The sequence below is a fragment of the Lepus europaeus genome, chromosome 1 (genome assembly GCF_033115175.1).
Source record: "Lepus europaeus isolate LE1 chromosome 1, mLepTim1.pri, whole genome shotgun sequence".
NCBI lineage: Eukaryota > Metazoa > Chordata > Mammalia > Lagomorpha > Leporidae > Lepus > Lepus europaeus.
Window position 1 is genome coordinate 31741247 of NC_084827.1, and position 24652 is coordinate 31765898.

At 40.3% G+C, this 24652-nt stretch overlaps 1 protein-coding gene across 1 annotated transcript in view; it reads right to left on the reverse strand.

Moving 5' to 3' along the window:
* CFTR (CF transmembrane conductance regulator) overlaps nt 1-24652 on the reverse strand; it is a 208169-nt gene that overhangs the window by 153924 nt on the left and 29593 nt on the right. Inside the window, exons 2-3 of the mRNA XM_062207464.1 lie at nt 18267-18377; nt 14228-14336 (exon numbers count right to left, since the gene is read on the reverse strand). Of these exons, the coding sequence (XP_062063448.1) occupies nt 14228-14336; nt 18267-18377 (220 nt within the window). The remainder of the gene's footprint in view (nt 1-14227; nt 14337-18266; nt 18378-24652) is intronic.

Below are 24652 nucleotides of genomic sequence, written 5' to 3' on the forward strand. Positions count from 1 at the left end.
TAAAAGGCTCTCTTGAGCTGCAAGGCTCTGGATGTATTATCCATATTGGAAGAACCACCTGTGGCCATGAAGCAACAAGCAGGGAGTATTGGTGTTTACCAGATAAAATTCCAAATGCAGCATCACTTCTTGTTTATTGAGAGACAATAACTGGAAGTGTATGAACTGTGAATGCACACCTCATGAAATTAACTGCTTATATCATGATTAGCATGAACACTTTCTCCCTTTTTCAGAACTCATTCCTCTACACGCACACACACACACATACAGATACTTCAAAAAGTTCACAGAAAATCAAATTAATGGATAAATGTATTATAGGGCTAGAATTTTTGAAATATGTACATAGTTTTTTCATAATATGTTTTCCATGAAATATTTGAAGCCCCTCCTATATATGAATTTCAAAAATTTCTATCCCAGAATACTTTTATCTTTTACTTCCATTTTTGTACAAATCTTTTGAAGTGTCTTTGTATATATTTATACACACACACACACAAAGAAACAGAGACAGAGGTGCCAGTGCTGTGGAGAAGGTTAAGCCTCCACTTACAGTGTTGGCATCCTATATGGGCACCGGTTCAAGTCCCAGCTACTCCATTTACCATCCAGCTCCCTGCTAAAGCACCTGAGAAAGCAGCTGAGATGGCCCAAGTTTTTGGGCCCTTTCACCCATGTGGGAGACACAGAAGAAGCTCCTGGCTCCTGGCTTCAGCTTGGCCGTGTCCCAGCCATGGCAGCCATCTGGGGAGTGAACCAGCCAATGGAAGCTTACTCTCTTTTTCTTTCTTTCTCTCTCTCTCTCTCTCTCTCTCTCCGTCTCTTTCTCTGTATCTCTGCCTTTCAAATAAAATCTTTTTAAAAAGAGAGAGAGAGAAAGATACAGGGAGACAAAGAACTCCTGATAGAAATTACATCAAAGAATACAGAATCAGTGTGAACAATACATTGCAAAAAGTAAGTATATAGATATTTCCAAAAAGTAACTCCTGTTTATGGAATGCTTAAAAGAACATTCTGAGAAAACAGATAACTATTTTAGCAAATGAGCTGTAGCACAGACTTTTTAGTTAGAAATGTTCAGTTTTGCATAAGTTTGTTTTTCTTCCTGTTGATTAATTTGAACTAAAGTCTCTCATTGGATCTCCATTACATTTTTCCATAGCCTCTCATCTCCATCACAATAAACTCGTTGAATTGTTATTTTTGTTGCAATTCATAGCAAAGCAATTAAAATGTGTTAATCTGAATGGTATGCTTATTTTATAAACTTTCTTCAGTGAGTTCGTTGTTATCTTGCCTCAACCAAAAAAGGACATCATCATCTTTTGAGTGACAGTGGCTATTTCACAAAGACACTGGTGGTATCACTCTGGCAGGGCATATGTTCACAGAATAAAATGCAGTTGATTTTTGGTAGAGAAAATTCCAATAGTAGGACCATCTGCAAATAGCAAACCAACATAAACTTCACCACCAAATAGAGCTGTTACAATTCAAGGACAAAATTAGCTCTCCATACCCCACCCCTACTATAGTTTTTCCTAATCTGTTTTGAGCATCATGTTCTCTAATATTGACAATGGAACCATTTACAGATATCACCTGATTATTTTTTATTTGGAAAAGAAAACAATGGTAACTGATACCCAGCTCAATCTATGAAAAGGCCAAGCCATTACGAAAATCGCTCCAGGAGTGAATGAGACACGGTCCTGAATTCTCCATACGCAACACCTCTACGCACCTTGCTGCTCTTTTTCAGGGGCTCAAGAAATCTCCTGGTTTCCACCTCATTAACTCCTAGCAGCAAGTTGAGCTTGCATGTATTGAGGATTATTTGAATATTTAGTGACGTTTTCATTGCTTTTTATGAGACACCGATGAAGATGGAATTCACTTAATGACTCATCTTGATAAGACAACTCTAATAACCAGGTTTAAAAATGTTAGCGTGACAGTGACAGGAACACCGACTCCAGAGCCATAAGCCTCAGGTACCTGCACCAGCACCTTAATGACACTCTCTCTGTCACCTTAGTCACTTTCCTTCTCTGGACAGTTTTCCTCACTCATAAACTGAGACACAGGGCAAACTGATCATGAAGGTTCATCCAGGGCTAACATCTCTGATTTTATGATCTGAGTCTTAGGAGTCGCATGGAAGAGATTAAGTGTTCCTTGGGTAATTGTCCTGGCCCACATCCTGCCACGATTGCCAGTGTTCTTTATGCTGAGAGGAATGCAGGTCTGAATAATGTGAGTTCAGAGATCACACATGGGTAGAGCAAGTAAGGTTAGCAAATACTTCAAGTGACTGTATTCTTGGTGGGAATAATCAGTGCCCTGGGAAAAGTTAGAATCCTGACAATACCTCCATGTTGTGCGTAGTCTCACAAGGAACTTTCAAGATCAGAGCTCAAAGTCATTGTAAATGAGTGTAAATTCTTTGACTCTTTCTTTGCTACCTGCATACAGAGAACAGCACCAGACATTTCTAGAGATGGAAAAGTCTGTGTTAGCTGGATCTTCAGCCCATGAAGAGAAGCTCAGTTGAAAATAGAAAATAGGACTCAGATTGTCAACTAAATTATATGAATAAGTCCTGAGATAACTTTAGTTTAAAAATTATGGTTTCAAGCCTACAGCACAATTTTTTCTAATATAATTAGAATGGTTGAAGAATTTCCAAGGTTATAGTTTCTGTTGCGTGTGGTCACTTAATAAAACCATCATCGTCATCTCCATTTGTTTTAAACATTCTTCCTAAGGAAATCTAGGACAGTTTAATACTGAGAAATCAATTAATAGAATACCAATAGACTACAGAAAACGGCATGATTATTTCAATAAGGACTAATGAATGTGATAAATCTTTAATCTTTGTGTCTGATAAAAGTTCAGAATAAACTTGAACATAAAGATAATTTGTTACCCTGAGAAATAACTTCTCCCTCAAAATAACAATCATCCCCACCATTAATAAAACCCTAGAAGCTTTACCTTTAAGGTTAGAAAAACAACAATAAGAATACTGGCTGTTATGAAAATTCAACTCTTTTCTGGTTGTTAAAGCAGTCCAACAAGAAAAATTATTGAGATATAAATATTGGAAAGAAACAGCAAGAAATATCATTATCAGCAATATGATTATTCATATAACACTTTTAATTGAATCCAGTGTTTACTAGATAGAGTTCAAAGATAAATATATTAAGAAAACAGATTTGTGTAAACCAAAAATAAACAACTATCCCATTCATAATAACAATATAAAAAAAGATATAACACCAATAAGATAGAAAAAGAGATATGTTGCAGAGTACATGCATATTTCTCTAGAACATATTTTATATAATATTACTAGAAGATATTTTAAAAGTCTCAAAGGGAGAGACTCAAAAGTTCCTAGAAATAAAAACTTGATTCTGCCAAGACTACATTCTCCTACATGTTATTTTATTATGTCATTTTCATCAAAATTCCAAGTGGACATTTTGGAAGTAAACTTTTAGCATCATAAGAACAGAGACCATCTATCTTAATTGTAGTGACAATGCCAACCCCATACACAACACCTAGCACGGAGCATCTCCTCAACAAACATTTGTTGAGTCAGTGGATAAGATGATTCTAAATTTCACTTGGAAAAAATGAGTCTAATCAAAAAGCACTTAAGGAATAAGAATAATATATCAGAGGATTTTCACTACTGGATAGTACATGATAAAGCTATATTATTAGGTGGCATGACAAAGGAATAGACTAATTGATCTGAAAAGTCTAGAAATAGATCCAAGCACATGTAGTATTTTCATATATAATAAAATATGTCATTTTAATTTAGTGGAAAAAGGTGATTAAGCAATAAGTGATAGAAAACAATACATTTAGCTTTTAAAAATTAGCTATCTATCTCATACATACATCAAAATGAATTCCAATGGATTAGATATTTAAATGTGAAAAATAAAAAAATAGGTATCTTCTTAAATAATCTTTGGGTGGGGTGGCCTTTATGAAAATAGAATGCCAAAGCAGAAAACAAAGAAAGAAAGAAAGAATATCGGATTTTCCAGCAAGTTTTTAAAAATTAAAAATTCTGATTGTTAAAAATAATCTAGGGGCCAGTGCTGTGGTGTAGCAGGTAAAGCCACCACCTGCAGTGCCGGCATTCAATATGGGCGCAGGTTCAAGTCCTGGCTACTCCACTTTCAATCCCGCTCTCTGCTATAGTCTGGGAAAGAGTAGAAGATGGTCCAAGTCCTTGGGCTCCTGCACCTACAAGGGAGAACCAGAAGAAGCTCCTGGCTCCTGGCTTCGGATCGGCCTAGCTCCAGCCATTGGAGCCATTTGGGGAGTGAATCAGCAGATGGAAGACCTCTCTCTCTCTCTCTCTCTCTCTCTGCCTCTGTCTCTCTGTAACTCTGCCTTTCAAATAATAAAAATAAACAAACCTTAAAAAAAATAACCTAAACCTCACCAGAAACAAAATTACAAGGTAAATGATAAGCTGGAGAAAATATTCTCTCTTAACCAATACAAAAAAGACAAATAAACCAAAATAAAAATAGACAATATGAAAAGACAAGTCACACACAAAAAGAAATATAAATGCATAATTGATATACAAAAACAGCTTAAACTCACATCCAACAGTAGTACAAGTAAAAATGATAATACTTTTCACTTAGTAATTTGAAAACATTTTAAAATGATGATCCATGGGTAATGACTGAATTTTCATACTTTAGTATTAGGCCAGTAAATCAGGTCAACTCCCCTGGAAGGCAATTTACTTGTATTTGTTCATTTAGAGTCTAGTAAATTTGTTAAGGTTTAGCTTTTAAAGGAATGTGTATTGAAGGACTAATTATAGTAGTGAAAAAGTGGAGGTAATCTAAATTTTCAACAATATTTAAGAACTTATTAAGTATATTTTGGTATAACATGATTCATTAAGACGAGTAGGTAGAAAAATATCTAATGGGGGCTGGTGTCTGGCACAGTAAGACACCATGAGATGGGGCCGGTGCTGTGGCATACATAGTAGGCTCACCCTCCACCTGCAGCTTGGGCATCCCATATGAGTACCAGTTGTGTCCCTGCTGCTTCTCTTCTCATTGATAGAGCTCTCTTTGTGGCCTAGGAAAGCAGCAGAGATGGCCCAAGAGCTTGAGTCCCTGTCCCACGTGGGAGACCCAGAAGAAGCTTCTGGCTTCTGGCTTTGGATTAGCTCAACTCTCATTTGGAGAGTGAACGAGTGGGTAAAAGACCTCTCTCTCTCTCTCTCTCTCTCTCTCTGTGTGTGTGTGTGTGTGTAAAACTCTGCCTCTCAAATAAATAAATAATAATAATTAAAAGGCACCATGGGATATCCACATCTCAAATTGGAATGCTTGGATCTAAGTCCTGGCTCCACTTCCAATTCCAGCTTCCTGTTAATGTGCACCCTGAGAGACAGTAGATGATGGCAGAAGTAGTTGCATTCCTGCCACCCACACAGGAGACCTGGATTGAGTTCAAGGTTGCTGGCTTCAGCTTCACCCAGTATTAGCCATTGCAGGTATTTGGGAGTGAGCTATCAGATGAGAACAAACTCTATTTCCTTGTTTTTCTCTCTGTGCCTCTAAAATAAATTAGAGAACATAAAAAGAAGAAAAGTAGATTTGTAACACATTATATAAAGGAATGATCACCTCTCCTGTTTAAATATATAATCCCCTGAGCAAGAGAGAGCTGCGAGGATAAACATCAAATTTATCAGTGAGAATCTGATTATTTTTTCTTTTCTTTTTTTTTTTGACAGGTAGAGTTAGACAGTGAGAGAGAGAGAGAGAGACAGAGAGAAAGGTCTTCCCTCCATTGGTTCACTCCCCAAATGGCCGCTATAGCCGGCGCGCTGCACCAATCCAAAGCCAGGAGCCAGGTGCTTCCTCCTGGTCTCCCATGGGGTGCAGGGCCCAATCACTTGGGCCATCCTCCACTGCCTTCCCGGGCCACAGCAGAGAGCTGGACTGGAAGAGGAGCAACTGGGACTAGAAACCAGCGCCCCAACCAGGACTAGAACCTGGAGTGCCTGCACCGCAGACAGAGGATTAGCCTAGTGAGCTGCGGCGCCAGCCCTGATTATTTTCATAATCAGTAAAAAAAAACCTACAAGAATAATAATGGAAGACAGTGAATATGCATCCACCCAGAATTTAAGCTAACAGTACCAGCTTAAAGATTAAAACACAGGCTCAGGCTTCTGCTGACAACTATTGTCAAATTCTGGCTTATTTTGATTCACTAGACTCTGATGGGAACATTCAGCTTCATACAAATTGTTGAAAGAAGAGTTCTTCCATTTCAGCACAGAAAATGCAAGTCTATTCACGCCTGATCCACTGAAAAATTATTTAAGAGGCTCATTTTTAAATATTTACCGCATTTTACCACAAGTTTTGTAGTTTTTGCAAAAAATATATCTACCTCATATGAAAAGGAATCTCAAAAATATATTCTTGAATCATGCTTTTTATTTAATAACTAATTAAAATGTTTTGCTTTTGGTATTTTCCTTTTAGTGTTTATTGATTTCATCATTGTTGGTAACATCTTCAATAGAAATATAAGCTATCTTCTCTATATTTCATAAGAAAAAATGACAGGGGTTTGCACTGTGGCAGAGTGGGTAAACCCACTGCCTGCAGTGCCAGCATCCCATATGGGTGCCAGTTCGAATGCCAGCTCTTCTACTTCTGATCAGGCTCCCTGTTAATGTGCCTAGGAAAGATGGCCCAAGTCCTGGGCTTCCAGCACCCCATGGGAGGCACCCACGTGGGAAACAGAGAAGAAGCTCCAGGCTTCTGGCTTCGGATCGGCCCAGCTGCGGCTCTTGCGGCCATTTGGAGAGTAAAACAGCAGATGGAGAATCAATCTCTCTCTCTCTCTGCTTCTGCCTCTGCCTCTCTGTAACTCTGCCTTTCAAATAAATAAATAAATCTTTTTAAAAAGTAACAGAATTTGCTGTGAAAGCAGCAATAATAGGTATAGTCCAGAAAATACAATGGACTATGTGTTTAAAGTACCATGCTTAATTCCTTAAGTAATATTTAGAATCAATCACTTTTCAACAATATTCTCCTGTATCCTGTAAAAATAAATTGTTGCTGTAAGACTTGCTAATAGCATATATAAAGTAACAAGTAAATAATACAGGTTTTATACACATTGGTAGAGAATCTACTTAAAATAAATACTAACAGCTAGATAATTAATGTAGCACTGAAAATGTAGAGCATGTTTTTTTTTTTTTTTTTTTTTGACAGATAGAGTTATAAACAGTGAGAGAGAGAGACAGAGAGAAAGGTCTTTCTTCCCTTGATTCACTCCCTAAATGGTCGCTACGGCCGGCACTGCGCCAATCCAAAGCCAGGAGCCAGATGCTTCTTCCTGGTCTCCCATGTGGGTGCAGGGGCCCAAGCACTTGGGCCATCCTCCACTGCCCTCCTGGGCCACAGCAGAGAGCTGGACTGGAAGAGGAGCAACCAGGACTAGAACCCGGCACCCATATGGGATGCTGGTGCCGCAGATGGAGGATTAACCAAAGTGATCCACGGCGTAGTCCCGAGCTTGTATTCTATATAGTTAACTCATTCAATCCTCACAACAACTCTATGAAATGCATGCTATCATTATCTCTACTTTAAAATAAAGAAACTGAAACAGAGAGAGTTTAAATAATTTGCCCAAAGTTATACAGCTCACAAATGGCAAAACTTGGAGTTGAGCTGAATGAGTGGACTCCAAAACCCCTCTTATGTTTCATAATCTTAAATTTTGATTTAATAACCTTAAATCAAAACGAAAATGTTATAACTGCATTCTCTCTCAGTGGATTACCAACCCAATCATGACAGCCACTTCAATATCAACATAACACATCAAGCTATAAGTTAATATCACTATAATTTAAGATAAATGCCATTTCTTTAGGCCCCCATATCATGGACACATACTTTTACAAAAGGGAGGGATAGTAGAGATGGTACACAATATTGTAGCCCTTCTTGTTGCATAGTTTAGAAAATTGAGGTCCAGGTGAATTCTTTGATTTCCCCAAATCATAAAATGCATTTGTGGCACTAAACCATACGCACATCTCAGTAGAGTTCAGGAAAAAAAAAAAAAAAAGATGGGACAACTATGGACAAAACACATATTTGAGTGCATTACATAAATTTTAGTTGATCTCGCTCCTTCTTATTGGTTAGTTACTGTAAAATACAGATAGCTACAAGAAAGAAAGGTATACCATGTTCCTACAAAGGAATGAGAGAACCCATTATGTCATCCCCTCATATCTAAATTGTAAAAACCATGAGCGCAGGCAATTTCTAAGTTGCAAATTGATTTTGTCCCACAATATCACATGGAAGAACAGGACACCAATTTTTCCCTTGAATAGAATATTTTACTGAGCATGGTGTTGGCTTCAAAACGCCAGTATAATGCAAAATGCTCTTGAAGAATCAGCCTGTTCCCACAGTGCCTGTAAAAATCTAACCAACCCATTTAGCAAAGTTTCTGCAGAAGATGATGGAATATCTCCCTCTACTGAAGTCTGGGAAGTCAAACCAGAGAGCTCCTCTTAGCTTTGGCTTGGCCTTCTCCATTCTCCAGTCATCCCATTCTCTCCCCTAGAGTCTTGGAGTGCTTGTTGCTGGTGGCAACAGGTAGAAAGTTTATAATTAGTAGGGCCAGCACTGTGGCATAGCACATTCAGTCACTGTCTGCAACAACCACAACAGCATCCTATACGGGCACTGGGTTCGAGTCCCAACTGCTCTACTTCCGATCCAGCTCCTGCTGTGGCCTGGGAAAGCAGCAGAAGATGGCCCAAGTGCTTGGGGCCCTGTACCCACATGGAATATCCAGAAGAAGCTCTGGGCTCCTGGCACCTGGCTTTGGCCTGGCACAGCTCTGGCCATTGCAGCCATTTGAACCAGTAAATGGAAGATCTCTCTGTGTGTGTGTGTGTGTGTGAGTCCATCTCTCTCTCTCTCTCTCTCTCTCTCTCTCGTAACTCTGCCTTTCAAAGAAGTAAATTTTAAAAACTAAATCTTTAAAAAAATAGTTAATGGTTAGCATGGGAATTTCCATTAAAGCTCTAGGCAGGTCCCCTTCACCTTTGTTCAAAGGCTTCTCAGCCCAGTTTAGTCCAATGGTTTCTCTTTTCACAGCCACTATTCCTTCCACTGGACTTCACCTTCTTCCACTACCCTCTCAGGCCTTGCTTTTCAAAGTGTGGCCCTTGGGCAAATGGCGTTACCACTCAGAGTGCTCTTTGAACCACTGACTCTCAGTCCCCACCAAAACCCCTGGCGCCAGAATCTCAACCGGATTCCTAGGTGACTAGTACCCATATAAAAGGTTGAGAAACACTGCCTTTCTGTCATTCAAAGTGTCATCATCCCTTTTCTTACATATGTTCAAATATTATCATTAAGAAAGGAAATCAAAGTAAAAAGTTCTCTTTGTATGCCACCCCCAATGCTCTTGAATATTCAGTAGACACGCTGGTGCTTATCTCTCTCTGGTTCTCAGCCCTGGCTGTACAATTAGAATGACCTGGGAGCATTTCAAGCATAACACTATCCCAGGCCCCATCCCAAACTAATTAAATTATGTCGACTAGGGTCTAAAGATTGAAGTAAAAATTCCTTACATTTCCAAGAAGAAATCTAAGCACCATGAACTTCCAAGTGTTCTTGTCACAAGAACTGGTGCGGCATGTGTGTTACACATAGGGGATCTAGAAGGGAGTAGAACTACTGAGGGTATAGGCAAGTACAGGTAGTGCAGTGTGTAAGTCACTGTGGGGTTAGGAGGAGCGGCTAGATATGGAGGAATGTGAGAGAGGCAGCACACAGGGAGCCAATATCAGGGAAGACACACACAAGTCAAAGTGCCTAAGGCAGGGACTATCTGTGTGCAGAATTCCCCAAAATGTTTGTCAAGGGACAAAGATTTTCCTTTGCTATACAGACTGTGGGATCTGACAATGAGAACACTGGTCATATGCATACCCACTTGTTTCCTTCAAGGCCTTAAACTTCTTGGGATGTAATGAAGAAAGATAGCTGGACCCCAGTGGCACTGACATGTGTCTTAATTTGAGGGTGGGAACATGCCCAGAGCTGTCTAGGAATCAGGAATACTTTTGAGTGAATGAACGCTCATGAATTTTTTTAGTAAGTGCCTTAGGATAATCATACTCTCCCAGGAATGTGCTTATGGAATTCCCTCTACTTAGCTTCCCCAGACTATCCTTAGTTGACGCCTACACTGTGTTTTCCAACAGCCAGCGTCTCCGTTTTGCTGGGAGTTCTTAAATGTTAACAACGATGTTGTATCTGGCAGTGGAGTCAGATGAAGAAAAAACAAATGTCTAGTTAGTGGTGAGAAGCCATAGCTAATATGATTTAGAATTACATCAGTATCACAGAGACTAAGTTCCTTCGTGGTGGCATTTCCTTTTTCTTAACCTTTCACAGTTACTAGCAAATTTTATTTTATTCTCAGTGCTGAAACCAGCCAAATGGCTTTTTACACCACAATCATGATTTAGACAGATGAATAACGAATCGACATTCTAAAAGTAAGTTCACATAGTTCAAAGCAACTTCAAGAATCCTTGCTCATTTATCCTTGCTTGTTGAATGGAAAGGAGAAATTCCCAGAAATAATAATGTAAATAGTATGGCATTGACGTCACTTATTTGAAAGGTTACAGGTCGTATTAAAGCAGCTAAATTTTCTGCTCTTCTTGTGAGGGACAGTACTAACACAGTTGAGAGATCAGGTGCACGGAGCAACTGGACTCATCTAAATAAGCACGGCGGTTACCTAAAACCTTTGAGACAGACTTTTCACCACTTGCACTTCTGCAAACTGCATGGCCTCAGCAAGGCCTCTGCTCTGCAACAAGGGTGGAAAGCCCACCGAATCGCCACATGCATGCCAGCCTCGGGGTTCAGTTCCCTCTCTGTGCCTTCTCACCAAACAATGCAGCTGCTTTTCCCAGTGAAGGCCTTTGTCCGCCAACAGCTGCTTACCAACAGGAGACAAGACTGCCTTTCTAGCCGCTGGTTTGAGAGCTGTGGGCTGAGGCATAGGTTAGCCCAGAAGGGCCTCTTCCCTGAGCCCCACACAGGGATCATTAGTATACCGTGACAGGCTTTAAGATCATTAGTTACCATGAAAGGCTTTACGATCCTTTTGGCTGGGATCTTTTCAGTCTTGAGAAGCTTAAGAACAACTTAGTCCTTCTCCACAACTATTCCATTCTCCTATCCATTAATTTTGGCTATCTGGTTTGACCCTTAACCCTATTGACTCTTGGGTGGATTTTATACAGCTCCTTCCCAGGACTTAAGCAAATGAGAAGATTCTGATTGGTTTCCTTGCACTGCTACCTCCTGTAAGTTTTCTGCTGATTTGCATCTGAAGTGACCCAGAAGGAATCCTGAGCCTTCAAGCTTCTGTTGCCTGTGCCTCCTGAGCAGACTCAGAGAAACCCAGCAGAATTAAGGCTTCTGTTGAGTACCTAAACACAATCATGATAAACACAGTTACATAGACATTGCAATCTAGTATACTGCAACAGCCATAGGCAGTGGACCCAAGAGACTGGGTATTATTCCAATTTATCATATGCTTCAAGTTCATGGGAAATGGAATTTAAAAATTAGCTTATGGTGGAGTTCAGCCTAGCAGTTAACACACCTGCCTCCCTGACAAGAAGACCTGGGATCTATTCCTGACTCCAGCTTCCCACCAATGCAGGCCCTAGGGGCAGTAATTGGGTCTTGGATTGTATTCTCAGTTCCTGGCTTTGGCTCCAGCCCAGCCCAGGATGTTGTGGGCACCTGCAGAGTGAAATGGCAGAAAGGAATGCTCTTTTTGTCGCTCTCTTTCAGCCTCTCAAACAGATGAGATTTTCAAAAAGGCATTAATTTTGGTATATATGGATTTCAAAATATTTTGCACCAAAATAAAATTATACAAAAATTTCATTTTTTCACAAACATTTTAAAGTACCTTTGTAGTATGCGTGTGTATATATATAATTTCAAAATCCAGATTTTCTCCTAGATTATATGTGTGCATACATGTGTGTGTATGTATGTACATACATATGAGAGAACTTCCAAAAGTTCACGGAAAAAATATTTAAAAGAAAACTTTCTTTTAGTGGAAAAAAATTTGGAAATTCACACTTTTTAAATAATACACATTTTCATGAACTTTCTGAAAGCTCCTCATGTATACATATGGTACATTTCCTAATAAATCCATATGTGTTTATACATATATAGTACAAATTATCATATATTTAGATTTATTTTAAAAGTCAGAATTTCTTTCAGAAGATTATTGAAAGCATTGGAAAACACTTGGGACCTAATCATTGTCATATTTGTCAAGATAAATATTAAAGGGGGCCAGCGCCGTGGCTTAACAGGCTAATGCTCCGCCTTGCGGCACCGGCACACCAGGTTCTAGTCCCGGTTGGGGCGCCGGATTCTATCCCGGTTGCCCTTCTTCCAGGCCAGCTCTCTGCTGTGGCCCGGGAAGGCAGTGGAGGATGGCCCAAGTGCTTGGGCCCTGCACCCCATGGGAGACCAGGAGAAGCACCTGGCTCCTGGCTTCGGATCAGCACGATGCGCCGGCCACAGCGGCCATTGGAGGGTGAACCAACGGCAAAAGGAAGACCTTTCTCTCTGTCTCTCTCTCTCACTATCACTCTGCCTGTCAAAAAAAAAATATATATATATATATATATATATATATATATATATATATTAAAGGGGGCTGGCGCTGTGGCGTAGCAGGTAAAGCCGCCACCCCCAGCATTGTGTGCTGCTCCACTTTCCATCCAGCTCTCTGCTACCACCTGGGTGAGCATCAGAAGGTGGCCCACGTGCTTGGGCCCCTGCACCTGCATGGGGAACCCAGAGGAAACTCCTGGTTCCTGGCTACAGATTGGCCCAGCTCTGGCCTTTGCAGCCATTTGGGGAACAAACCAGCAGACGGAAGACCTCTTTCTCTCTCTCTCTGCTTCTGCCTCTCTGTAACTCTGCCTTTCAAATGAATAAATAAATCCTTAAAAAAAAAAAAAAAAGCCAATCCATTCTTTAAAAAAAAAAAGATAAATGTTAAATGGATATTTCTTAGAGTGCATGGACTAATATCCTTAAAGCATCTCTTTGGTAAACATTGTGGCACTGATAATTCCCTGGGGCATCAAGACCAGTACCAACACAATACAAGTCAGACCGTACTGTACATTGCACCCCCCAAAAAAAAGATTGTGTACAGTCTTTACATAAAGACTAAACAAGTTTAAACTTCTCACTTCCTCTTAGAGATTACAACCAAGCATTCAACATGATGCCCCAATGAGGTAGAAAATAAGAGACCTGGGTCACATTTGATGGCAGCTGAGGCACTGAAATGCTTCAAGCCTGGTTTCCACGCCTATTGCTGTCTTCAAACTGATAAAGACACAGGTTACTGAGAAAATACACACAAGAATACCTCACTGCTCAATTTTTAAATTTTGCTATTTTATTTGAAATCATTCAGTATGCAGACATGATTTCAAAATACTACAAATATAGTATTATATACAAATATAATATTACTATAAATAATAATATTATTATAAATATTATATTATATTATAAATAATATTATTATAAATATTATATTATTATAAATATATTATAAATAATATTATTATAACTATTATTATTAAAATACTACAAATATAGTATTATGTACCAATATAATATTTGGCTGAATTTGACATAATTCTTGACATTCTCCTGTTGAATACAGGGAAAGAAAAGCACCAATAATCTTACATGCTAGTAAGACAACATGATTTGGACTTATAACAGACAGAATATAATTCTTTTAAAACAAGCAGTTCATTTTGCTGACCCCATCTTAAGATGTAAATCACAACCTGTGTTCTAGAACATCCTAGTTGCAAAGGATTTTTTTTTTAACTGAACTTTATTCAAGTTCTTGGTGGTTGTTTTGTGTTTGGAGTTGGATTAGTACTTTATACCTTTATACCTGTTCACCAAATTATGCTAGTCCTTCTGTAATCATAAAATGAATACAATTAAGTTATCCATAATTAATTTATAATTGAGATCCTTACCCCTAAATATAATAAGATTCCATAGAACATAAATCTCCAGAAAAAGCACCTCCGAAGGGCATTAATGAGTTTGGGTTTTTTCTTTGAAGCCAGCTCTCTATCCCATTCTCTGCAAAAGAACAAAAAGTGGGACCAATAAGTTGAATGTGCAAATATTTGAGTTGCCCTGTTTCCCTTAACACAGTTTGGTTCACACAAGTATATCCAATGAGATTAACCCAAGTGATTACAGAGACAAAACCTTGTGGAGACTCCAACAGCAATTGCTCAGCCAGAGAAAGTAGCAGAATTCAATGCTATGCTGTATGTCGCTCTGCAGGGATTTAGCTTCATGAAAGGACTACATTGTACACAGTAAACAAAAATGCTGGAGTTCTTAAGGGCAATGAAAAGTATGGACAAATAAAGTATAGCTCAAGCAAACACACACACTGCTGTGCTTACAACTAGATGGAAAACAATCAATGGATAGATAGGCCGGTGCCACAGCTCACTAAGCTAATCCTCTGCCTGTGGCGCTGGCACCCAGGTTCTAGTCCCGGTTGGGGCGCCGGTTCTGTCTCAGTTGCTCCTCTTCCAGTCCAGCTCTCTGCTGTGGCCCAGGAGTGCAGTGGAGGATGGCCCAAGTGCTTGGGTCCTGCACCCGAATGGGAGACCAGGAGGAAGCACCTGGCTCCTGGCTTCAGATCAGCACAGCACACAGCACCGGCCGTGGCAGCCATTTGGGGGAGAACCAACGGAAAAAGGAAGACCTTTCTCTCTCTCTTTCTCTCACTGTCTAACTCTGCCTGTCAAAAAAATAAAATAAAATAAAAATAAATAAATAAATATTCTAGATCTCCTACCCCCACCCCTGCCACTCTATCCCATGATCTTTATCTGTTTAGAACTTTGGCAGATTTTATAAGATTTAACTGTCAAACCAAAAACCTGTGAAAATGCCTTGTGGATTTTTCTGTGATTTAACATGAAAAAAACCTGTCAGACTTGCTATTTTAAAGTGGAGATACGGAAAGTGGTGCAGCCACTGTGGCAGACAGTATGGAGAGACCTCAGAAATATGAGAATAGACCTACATATGACCCAGCCATCCCACCCCTGGGAATTTACCCAAGGGAAATGAAATCAGCGTATGAGAGAGAGAGTGATCTCTACTCCCATGTTCACTGCAGCACAACTCACAATAGCTAAGATATGGAATCAACCCAGATGCCTGTCAACTGCTGACTGGATAAAGAAATTGTGGTATATATACAGTATGGAGTACTACTCAGTTGAAAAAAAAAAATGACATCCTCTCCTTTGCAACAAGATGGATGCAACTGGAAACCATTACACTTAGTGAAATAAGCCAGTCCCAAAAAGACAGATATCATATGTTTACCTTGTTCATGGTAACTAATAGAGTACCTAAAATGTAATGTATTGGAGTGAAATAGACATTTTGAGATTTTATGATTGTTTACAGACCTTGTCTCTTCCGTAGAGGAACAGTGTTTTGTTTTATTTGTTTTTTCCTCTTTATACTATTCGTTGAACTCTTTTACTTAGTGTAGGATTAATTATATGATGAATAAGCAAACTGAAAACAAATCTTTATAAAAATAAGAGTGTGAATGTCAGAGGCAGGAGGAGGAAGGGTTGGAGCATGGGCGGGAGGGAGTGTAGGGGGTGTCACTATGCTCCTAAATATATATGAAATACAGGAAACTTGTGTGACTTAAATAAAATTTTAAAAAAAGAAAAAATAAATTAGCATTCATTAGAATTTAGATACTCAACACTTTATATATTACTCTGAACTTGTTGATAGTGCTACAATGAATTTTGTTTATATATTTTATCTCTCTAGTAATTTTACATTTTTTATATAATATCAGTCATTTTATATTCAATAATTCAGTCATTTCAACAAACATTGAAGATAAGTTATATGCTAGGCTGGCCCTACTCATTTTTTAAAATAAGATTTATTAATTTTTTATTTATTTCAAAGGCAGAGAGAGGAGGAGAGGGGAGGAAGACAGAGAGAAAGAGATGTCTTCCATTTACTGTTTCATTCCCCAAATGGCCACAAGGGCCAGGCCAAAGCCAGGAACTAGGAGCTTCTTCCAGATCTCCCAAGTGGATACAGGGGCCCAATCATTTGGGCCATCTTCTGCTGCCTTCCCAGGTACATTAGCAGGGAACTGGACTGGAAGTGGAGCAGCTGGGTCTCAAACCAGTGCCAATATATGGGATGTTGGCATCATGGGAGGTTTAACCTTTTATGTCACAATGCCAGCTCTCTAGACCCTACTTTTGGCCAGTGGGAATACATCCATCAAAAAGATCAAAATTTTAAAAATATTCATGATTTGATGGCACTTAAACACACCAAGTGCTCAATAATAATAGTTGGTCCTTGACTGTATAAAGATGATCGACTACTTCTACTAGCCTAATTCTTTGAATGAAGAAATAAGATTTAATATCTTACTTTGCCTTGGAAATGTCAAAGGGAATGCATTTAATGTAAATAACACAAATTTCATGTCAATTCAACCTTTTTATTTTGGTGCAGTAATTTAGTAACTTCTTTCTTCTGTTTTATAAATTATCTACTTATCTGAGAGGTAGACGGGGAGAAAGAGAGAAAGGGTTCCCGTCTGCTGTTTCAGTCCTCAAATGTCCACAAGGACCAGGGCCTGATCCTGGAGCTGGGAACTCAATCCAGGTCTCCCAAATGGGTGACAGAATCCCAATTACTGGAGTCATCACCCCTGACTCCCAGGGGTTGCATCTCTAGGATGCTAGAATCAGGGGTGGAGCCAGGAATTGAACTCAAGCACTCTGAAGCGGCACACAGGAATCTTAACTGCTAAGCCAAACACCTGCTCTCTCTTGTCTTTTTCCTGCCACATCCTCTCCCCTTCACCTGGTATCAGATCCTGTGCTGCTGCCATAAGACCCAGTTTAGCTCATGCACAAATCCAGGGGCTGAGCATGGGACACAAGGGACTCACAGGTCTCTAGAAAGGCAGGCAGTACAGATCTGGGCTCTATCATCCATTACTTGACAACTTACATCATCTCTCTAAGCCTCAGTTTGCTCTACTGTAGAAGGGAAACAATCACACTTTCCTCCCAGAAATACTTTACCTGGCATATAATAAGCATTACAAAATATGAATTGTTTACATTTTGTAAAATAACCAACAGTTATTACCTTAAGATTTTTCCAGAAGTACATTTGTTTCCACATACTAAAATTTTGGCCAGCTCTGTGGCATAGCCAGTAGAGCTGCTGCCTGTAGTGCCAGCATCACATACAGGTGCTGGTTTGTGTCCTGGCCACTCCTCTTCTGATCCAGCTCTCTGCTATGGCCTGGGAAAGCAGTAGAAGATGGCCCAAGTCCTTGGGCCCCTGCACCCACAGGGGAGACTCAGAAGCTTCTGGCTCCTGGCTTCAGATCAGCCTAGCTCTGGCCATTATGGCCCTTTGGGGAGTGAACCAGTGGATGGAAGACCTCTCTCTCTCTCTCTCTCTGCCTTTCTGTAATTCTGCCTTTAAAATAAATAAATAATCTTTAAAAAAAATTGGAAGCAAATATACATATGAGCTGTCTTCAAAAAGTTTGTGCAAAATGTATATTAAGGAAAAACTGTGCATGGCTTTCAAAATTTTTTGCACCAAAGCAAATTTATTCCTTAACTGCATTTTTCTGTGAACTTTTTGAAGTACCCTCATAATTTGCTTCATAATAATATTACTTCAGTCTTCACAAAATCCATCTCATATCCTTTAAAGACAGGTAAATTCTCAGAATTCAAGTATTTTCTAGGAAAAAAAAGTAATTTCTCAGAATGATTACTTTCTTTTCATTATTTTGTTGGTAATTCTTTAATTGGTTAAGACTTAAGCAGGAAAATCAAATGTTCCTCCTTTACACACGCCATTTTAAGAAGTAAGCCCTCTAACACATTAGTTTTCTACTCTCTGAAGAACTAGTAATATGAATTTCTCTCTTCAACTAATAAACAGAGCGCATGAGCATACCTCTCCAGCTTCTCAGACAGGTTGTCTGCAGAATCAGCAGAAGGGATTTGGTAGATGTCGGACAATTCCAGGCGTTGTCTGTACCCTTTTCTCAAAATCGGTCTAGTCCAGCTAGAAGAGAAAAGAGACAGATGTGAATATTCACCTGATTTGGATTCCAATGCCAATTCATATCTTCTGATGTGTGGAAATTAGTGCATGCATAAATACAAGAAAAAACAAGCCAACATAAACAAATGCCAGGCTTCGTATTTTACACCTTTTAAAGCACCTTTTAAAGCATCAATGCCCCTGAACAAATGTGACCGTCACTTTGTCAGAAGGGACTAGGAATAAAAGTATAATCCCTCCAGGGGGAAAAAAGCAAGCCTTCTATACATATGAACCATTCTAGATTTAAAAGATGTTTTGTTTTGTTTTTCAAAATTATCTCTTAGGTTGCCCATAACCTCTGCCAGAATGCCAGTCTAAGTCCTGGCTCCTCTGCTTCCAAACCAGTTCCCTGCTAATCCACCGGGGAAGTAGGAAATGATGGCCTAAGTAATTGGGCCCCTGCCACCCACAGAGGAGACCCTAATTCTGTTCTGGGCACCTGGCTTCAGTTTGGTGCACTACAAGCTACTGCGAGCATTTGAGGAGTGAACCAGCAGGTGAACTATTTTCTCTCTCTCTCTCTCTCCTCTCTCTTTCTCTCTCTCTGTCTTTCAAATAAATACATCACTTTTAAATATTTTTTTTAAGATTTAAAAAACTGTCTCAAAATAACCATATACTGAGAGTTTACGGAAAATGGCTAAAGTCTAGCTTCTACCACTTCAAATATAAAATGAACAGTGAATAACAATGGACTCCTCATTGACATCTGTCTACAATTTTGTTACTGTAGCACAAGATACTGAGCTATGAACTCACTGTATCTGCGGAAGGAACTGACTGCAGCCAGAGGGTTGGTGAGAGTTTGTTAGAAATGTGTTGATTCACTTATTACACCAAAATCATTACATGAGGGTGGGGATGATAATGCTCCTGTTTTGTCTCCTCACCCACAGCAGTTTCACACATCTGCACTCCAGGCAGCTAATAAACCACATCTCATGATGGAAATTAATGAAGCTGCATGAGAAATAACCAGGTAGGAGAGACTCCAGTTATTTTCAAAGACTGTGTATAACTATTATGGTTAAGGCAGAAGAATCTTCACAGAGATTCGAAAACCTAAAAGGAAGAAGGAGAAGGAAAAATAGGGAAGGGAGGAATTGTGAAATAAACACATAAACCACGTAGAGAGAGAAATATCTAAATAACATCCAAGAGAATGAGACCTTACTCAGGAGAAATTTCATATGTTTATTAAAGAAAGGAATTGAAACTGACTTGATGATTCCTAAACCTAAGTTTTTTTCTCTCAGCAGCTTTCTTTTCCCCAGATAATTCTCAAATTTGGCATTATTTGATAAAGTATCAAAATGTATGTTAAACCACAAAAAAGTAAAAGGTGGTGTTTTAGCAAAACCTAGGTAGTAAGATAAACTCATACTAGGAAAAATACTCTAGCAAGGCCATTCTAAATAAAAAGAGGAAACGCTGTGCCAAATGCAAATGTGTTGATATTCACAGAAGGTTTTCGAGTCTACCCTCTCCGCCCCCACCCACAGGGTCCAGATCCTTCTTTACACTTCCCTGGTATCCAGCTTCTGCAAGAGGCCCCCACCCTATGTGCCTGATTTGTCCTTCATTAAAACTTGACTGTATTTGAGCCCAGCTCTTATGCAAAGTAATCAATCATTTCGTGTTAAGACATTACCAAGGGACTATGGTTTAATAAGTCACTTTTTCCAATTAACCTACAATATTTGCATTTTAACAAGAGCTTTCTCCAACAAAAGGTGATAATTAGGTGTAGGATTCATTGCACAGTCTGTTGCATTGGTAATTTTTCCTGGAGAACCATGATGAAAATAGTTGAGGTTGGCCTGAACAGAACAGGAAAGGCACTGGGATCATGTGGCATTTGCAGTGGGTGGGGCTCACTGTCCCCATATCTGTCACAGAGACTGGATGGTAAAGTTGGAAATACAGGTGGCAGTTAGGCTATGAAAAGCCTGGGACAGCAATCTAGAATATCATTTAGGTTATGAGACTTTGTAAACTTAAGAAGAAACTAAGAAGTAAAAAGATGAAGCAAATGTTTACTACTAAGAAAACACTGTGTGTCCTTTCTCTCTGTCTCTCTCTCTCTCTCACTGTCTATCTGTCAAATAAATAAAAAAGGGGAGGGGGGGGCCAGAGCCGTGGCATACTTGGTTAATCCTCTGCCTGCAGCACCAGCATCCCATATGGATGCCGGGTTCTAGTCCTGGTTGCTCCTCTTCCAGTCCAGCTCTCTGTTGTGGCCCGGGAAGGCAGTAGAGGATGGCCCAGGTGCTTGGGCCCCTGCACCCGCAGGAGAGACCAGGAGGAAGCACCTGGCTCCTGGCTTTGGATTGGCATAGTTCTGGCTGTGGTGGTCATTTGGGGAGTGAACCAATGGAGGGAAGACCTTTCTCTCTGTCTCTCTCTCTCTCTCTCTCTCTCTCTCTGTCTACACTGTCTAAATCTATCTGTCAAATAAAAAAAAAAAAAACACTGTGTGTATATAACCCTATCCAAAGTGTTTTCACAAATTGGGATTTGAATCTGAAAATTTTGAGTAGACAAAATATAAAGGGATCTTTGCTCTACTTTAAAGGATAAAGAAATAGGGCTCAGAGTTGCTGAATTTGTCTGAATCCCTAAATGGCAAAGACTCGATTTTTTTTCCTTATGACTTCCTTTCAGATTTCCCTATTTAAGAAAAGTAAGCCTCATGGGTTGAGTTATTCAAGCAGCTGGGAAGCCAGCCAGAAAGCCAGGGGAATGTGAGCCAGAAGGCAGACAGAGGTGTCCTGCACATCCTCTTCTCCAGAAAACAAAAGCAAACACATTCACTGCACTGGCCAATTTCTGTGGTGTAAATACCCTCACTGAGACCAATTTTAAGCCACCAAATAAATATGAAGTCACTGTACCCCAAGTCGGGAAGAGATACACAATTGCACAGTATAACATAGTACATGCACTACACAGGTACCATGAACACAATATCAAAAGCATGGATGAAAGTAAGTAGTGAAATAATGAGGAAAGAGCAACTTTTGCATTTTATCACCTTTGTTTCAGTGTAATTTATTTAACTATAAATTTGAATTTACATTTGAAAAATGTAAATTTTAATAACAGTTATGCTTAATAACCAGTTCACAAATTTCCTGAAAAGTTAACAATGAGCTACAACCAACCACAGGAAATCACTGACTCCCAGGTGTTTGAAAGGCTTAGAATAAGGGTAACAGTACTGGGGATGGGGAAAGAAACCTGCAAAAGTTAGTAAACAGGAAAATGGGCTCCACCCACTGGTTAACCTTGCATTTTCGTTATGTTTGAAATCATCAATATATGATACTACATTTACAAGTAAGCAGAATTTTAGTATCTGTCAAACATCATATAAAAAAGATATTTTCAAAATGCTACAAAATAAATTCCCTCAATCCCTTTAAAAGTGTGTAAACATAACTCTGTTAGCCCCTTTCTAAGTCCCAGTGGTCACTCCCATCACTGAGTTCCAGCTCATTTCAAAGTTACACAGCTTATGAGTTGCTTTTAAAAAAAGCTCCCTGGGGCCAGCGCCTTGGCTCACTTGGTTAATCCTCCACCTGTGGCGCCAGCATCCCATATGGGCACCCGGTTCTAGTCCCGGTTGCTCCTCTTCCAGTCCAGCTCCCTGCTGTGACCCAGGAGGGCAGTGGAGGTTGATGGCCCAAGTCCTTGGGCCCCTGCACCCACATGGGAGACCAGGAGGAAGCACCTGGCTCCTGGCTTTGGATCGCCACAGCGCCGGCCATAGCGGCCATTTGGGGGGTGAACCAGCGGAAGGAAGACCTTTCTGTCTCTCTCACTGTCTATAACTCTACCTTTCAAATTAAAAAAAAAAAAAAAGCTCCCTGGGTAATCTGTGCTCATTTTAAGGTTATATTATACCATGACCTCTAGGTATTTATGTATTTTATGTGTTTGTGTATTTCTTTTGTATGTGTGTAGATATTTTCATTTTATTTGAAAGGCAAAGAGAGAAAGCTCTTTCACCCACTGATTCACTCACCACATGCCCACAACAGGCAAGGCTGGGATAAGTCCAATCCAGGAGACCAAAACTCCCAGTGCTCCCACACAGGAGGCAGAGACCCAAGCATTGGAGTCATCACTTGCTGTCTCGCACGGTATGCATTAGCAAGATCTAGACAGGAAGTGGAGTAGCAGGGACTCAATCCAGGCACTCCGATATGGGATGTGTGTATGTCCCAAGCATTGACTTAGCCATTGCACCCACCCCTGACAATTAGTTTTGATTATAAAGAGTGCCATAGCTCAGCATCACCAAGTCAAATTCAGTACTATAAAATCCCTGTAGGGTTTGCCACAGTGACCTTATATTTGTATATTAGAATAGGATTTTAAGGTCAATCATGAAAACTAAAGTCTGTAAACTTCATACTTCCCAGCAATCAACAGTCATCTTAGAGAAAGATTGTATTCTGTGGTGGTTTAACCAAGAAAATTTAATGAAATTTCTGCCCCCATCAAGCAGTTCTTCATGCTTACCTCAGGCCAGTTTTAGAAATATGAAAAACAAACTTCTGAGATTAGACACCAGGGGTGGGTGCTTGGCTTTACAGTTAAGACTCCTTGTCACAGGGCCACGCTGTGGCATAGGGGGTAAAGCCACCACCTGCAGTCCGGCATCCCATATGGGTGCTGGTTCAAGTCCCAGCTGCTCCTCTTCCGATCCAGCTCTCTGCTATGGCCTGGGAAAGTAGTGGAAGATAGCTCAAGTCCTTGGGCCCCTGAACTCTTGTGGGAGACCCGGAAGAAGCTCCTGGCTCCTGGCTTCAGATCCATTGCGGCCATTTGAGGAGTGAACCAGGAGATGGAAGACCTCTCTCTCTGCCTCTCCTCTCTCTGTGTAACTCTTTCAAATAAATAAATAAATAAATAAATAAATAAATATTAAAAAAAAGCCTCCTTGTCCCATATTGCACTGCCTATGTTTGATGAAGAATTCTGGCTCCTGAAATCAGCTTTTCACTAAAAGGGGTTAGAAGGCAGCAGGTGATGGCTCAAGTGGTTGGGTTCCTGACACCCATGTGGGAGAAGGATCAAGTTCTGGGATCCTGGCTTTCAGCTGGCCCAGCCATGGCCATTACAGGCATTTAAGAAGGGAACCAACAGGTAGCAGCTATTTCTGTCTACTGTATGCAATATTAATTAATGCAGAACTCCAGCCTTATGACTAATCTTGAGTATATTGAACAGACTTGAATACATTTACCAACATCCAGTCAAGATTTTTACCTCAGTATTTGCTCTATTAGAAATCAGTGGACATCCAGTGTTTCATGAGTCAAAGCAGGTACACCAGACTCACCAAAGCAAGAAAGTGCTGCTCTGCCTTCTGTTGGACTCTGCTACTTTTTTCCTCTCCTAATTGATTTTTTCTTTGACAGGCAGAGTGGACAGTGAGAGAGACAGACAGAGAGAAAGGTCTTCCTTCCGTTGGTTCACCCCCCAAATGGCCGCCACGGCCGGCGCACTGCGCTGATCTGAAGCCAAGAACCAGGTGCTTCCTCCTGGTCTCCCATGCGGGTACAGTGGCACAAGGACTTGGGCCATCCTCCACTGCACTCCCGGGCCACAGCAGAGAGCTGGACTGGAAGAGGAGCAAGAAGGACAGAATCCGGAACGCCAACCAGGAATAGAACCTGGGGTGCAGGCACCGCAGGCAGAGAATCAGCCAAGTGAGCCATGGCGCCAGTCTTCTAATTGATCTTATCCTTCTCTTTCATTCATAGACAGCCAACACTTATTGACAGAGCATTTATAAGTCGGTATACTTAAAAACTGTGACAGTTTACAAAGTTCTGGCAAGTTCTTTTTTTTTAAATATTTATTCGTTTATTTGAAAGGCAGAGTTACAGAGAGGCAGAGGCAGAGAGAGAGAGAGGTCTTCCACCCACTGGTTCACTCCCCAAATGGCTGGAATGGCCAGAGGTGGGCCAATCTGAAGCCAGGAGCCAGGAACTTCTTCTCCCACGTGGACGCAGGGACCCAAGGACTCGGGCCATCTTCTACTGCTTTCCCAGGCCATAGCTGAGAGCTAGATCAGAAGTGGAGCAGCAGAGACTCAAACCAGAACCCATGTGGGATACTGGCACTACAGGCTTTACCTGCTACACCACAACCTCTCTGGCAATTTCTAACAGAAACTAGCTAATCATTAATTATGAAGCAGCAAAAAAGAGATCTATACA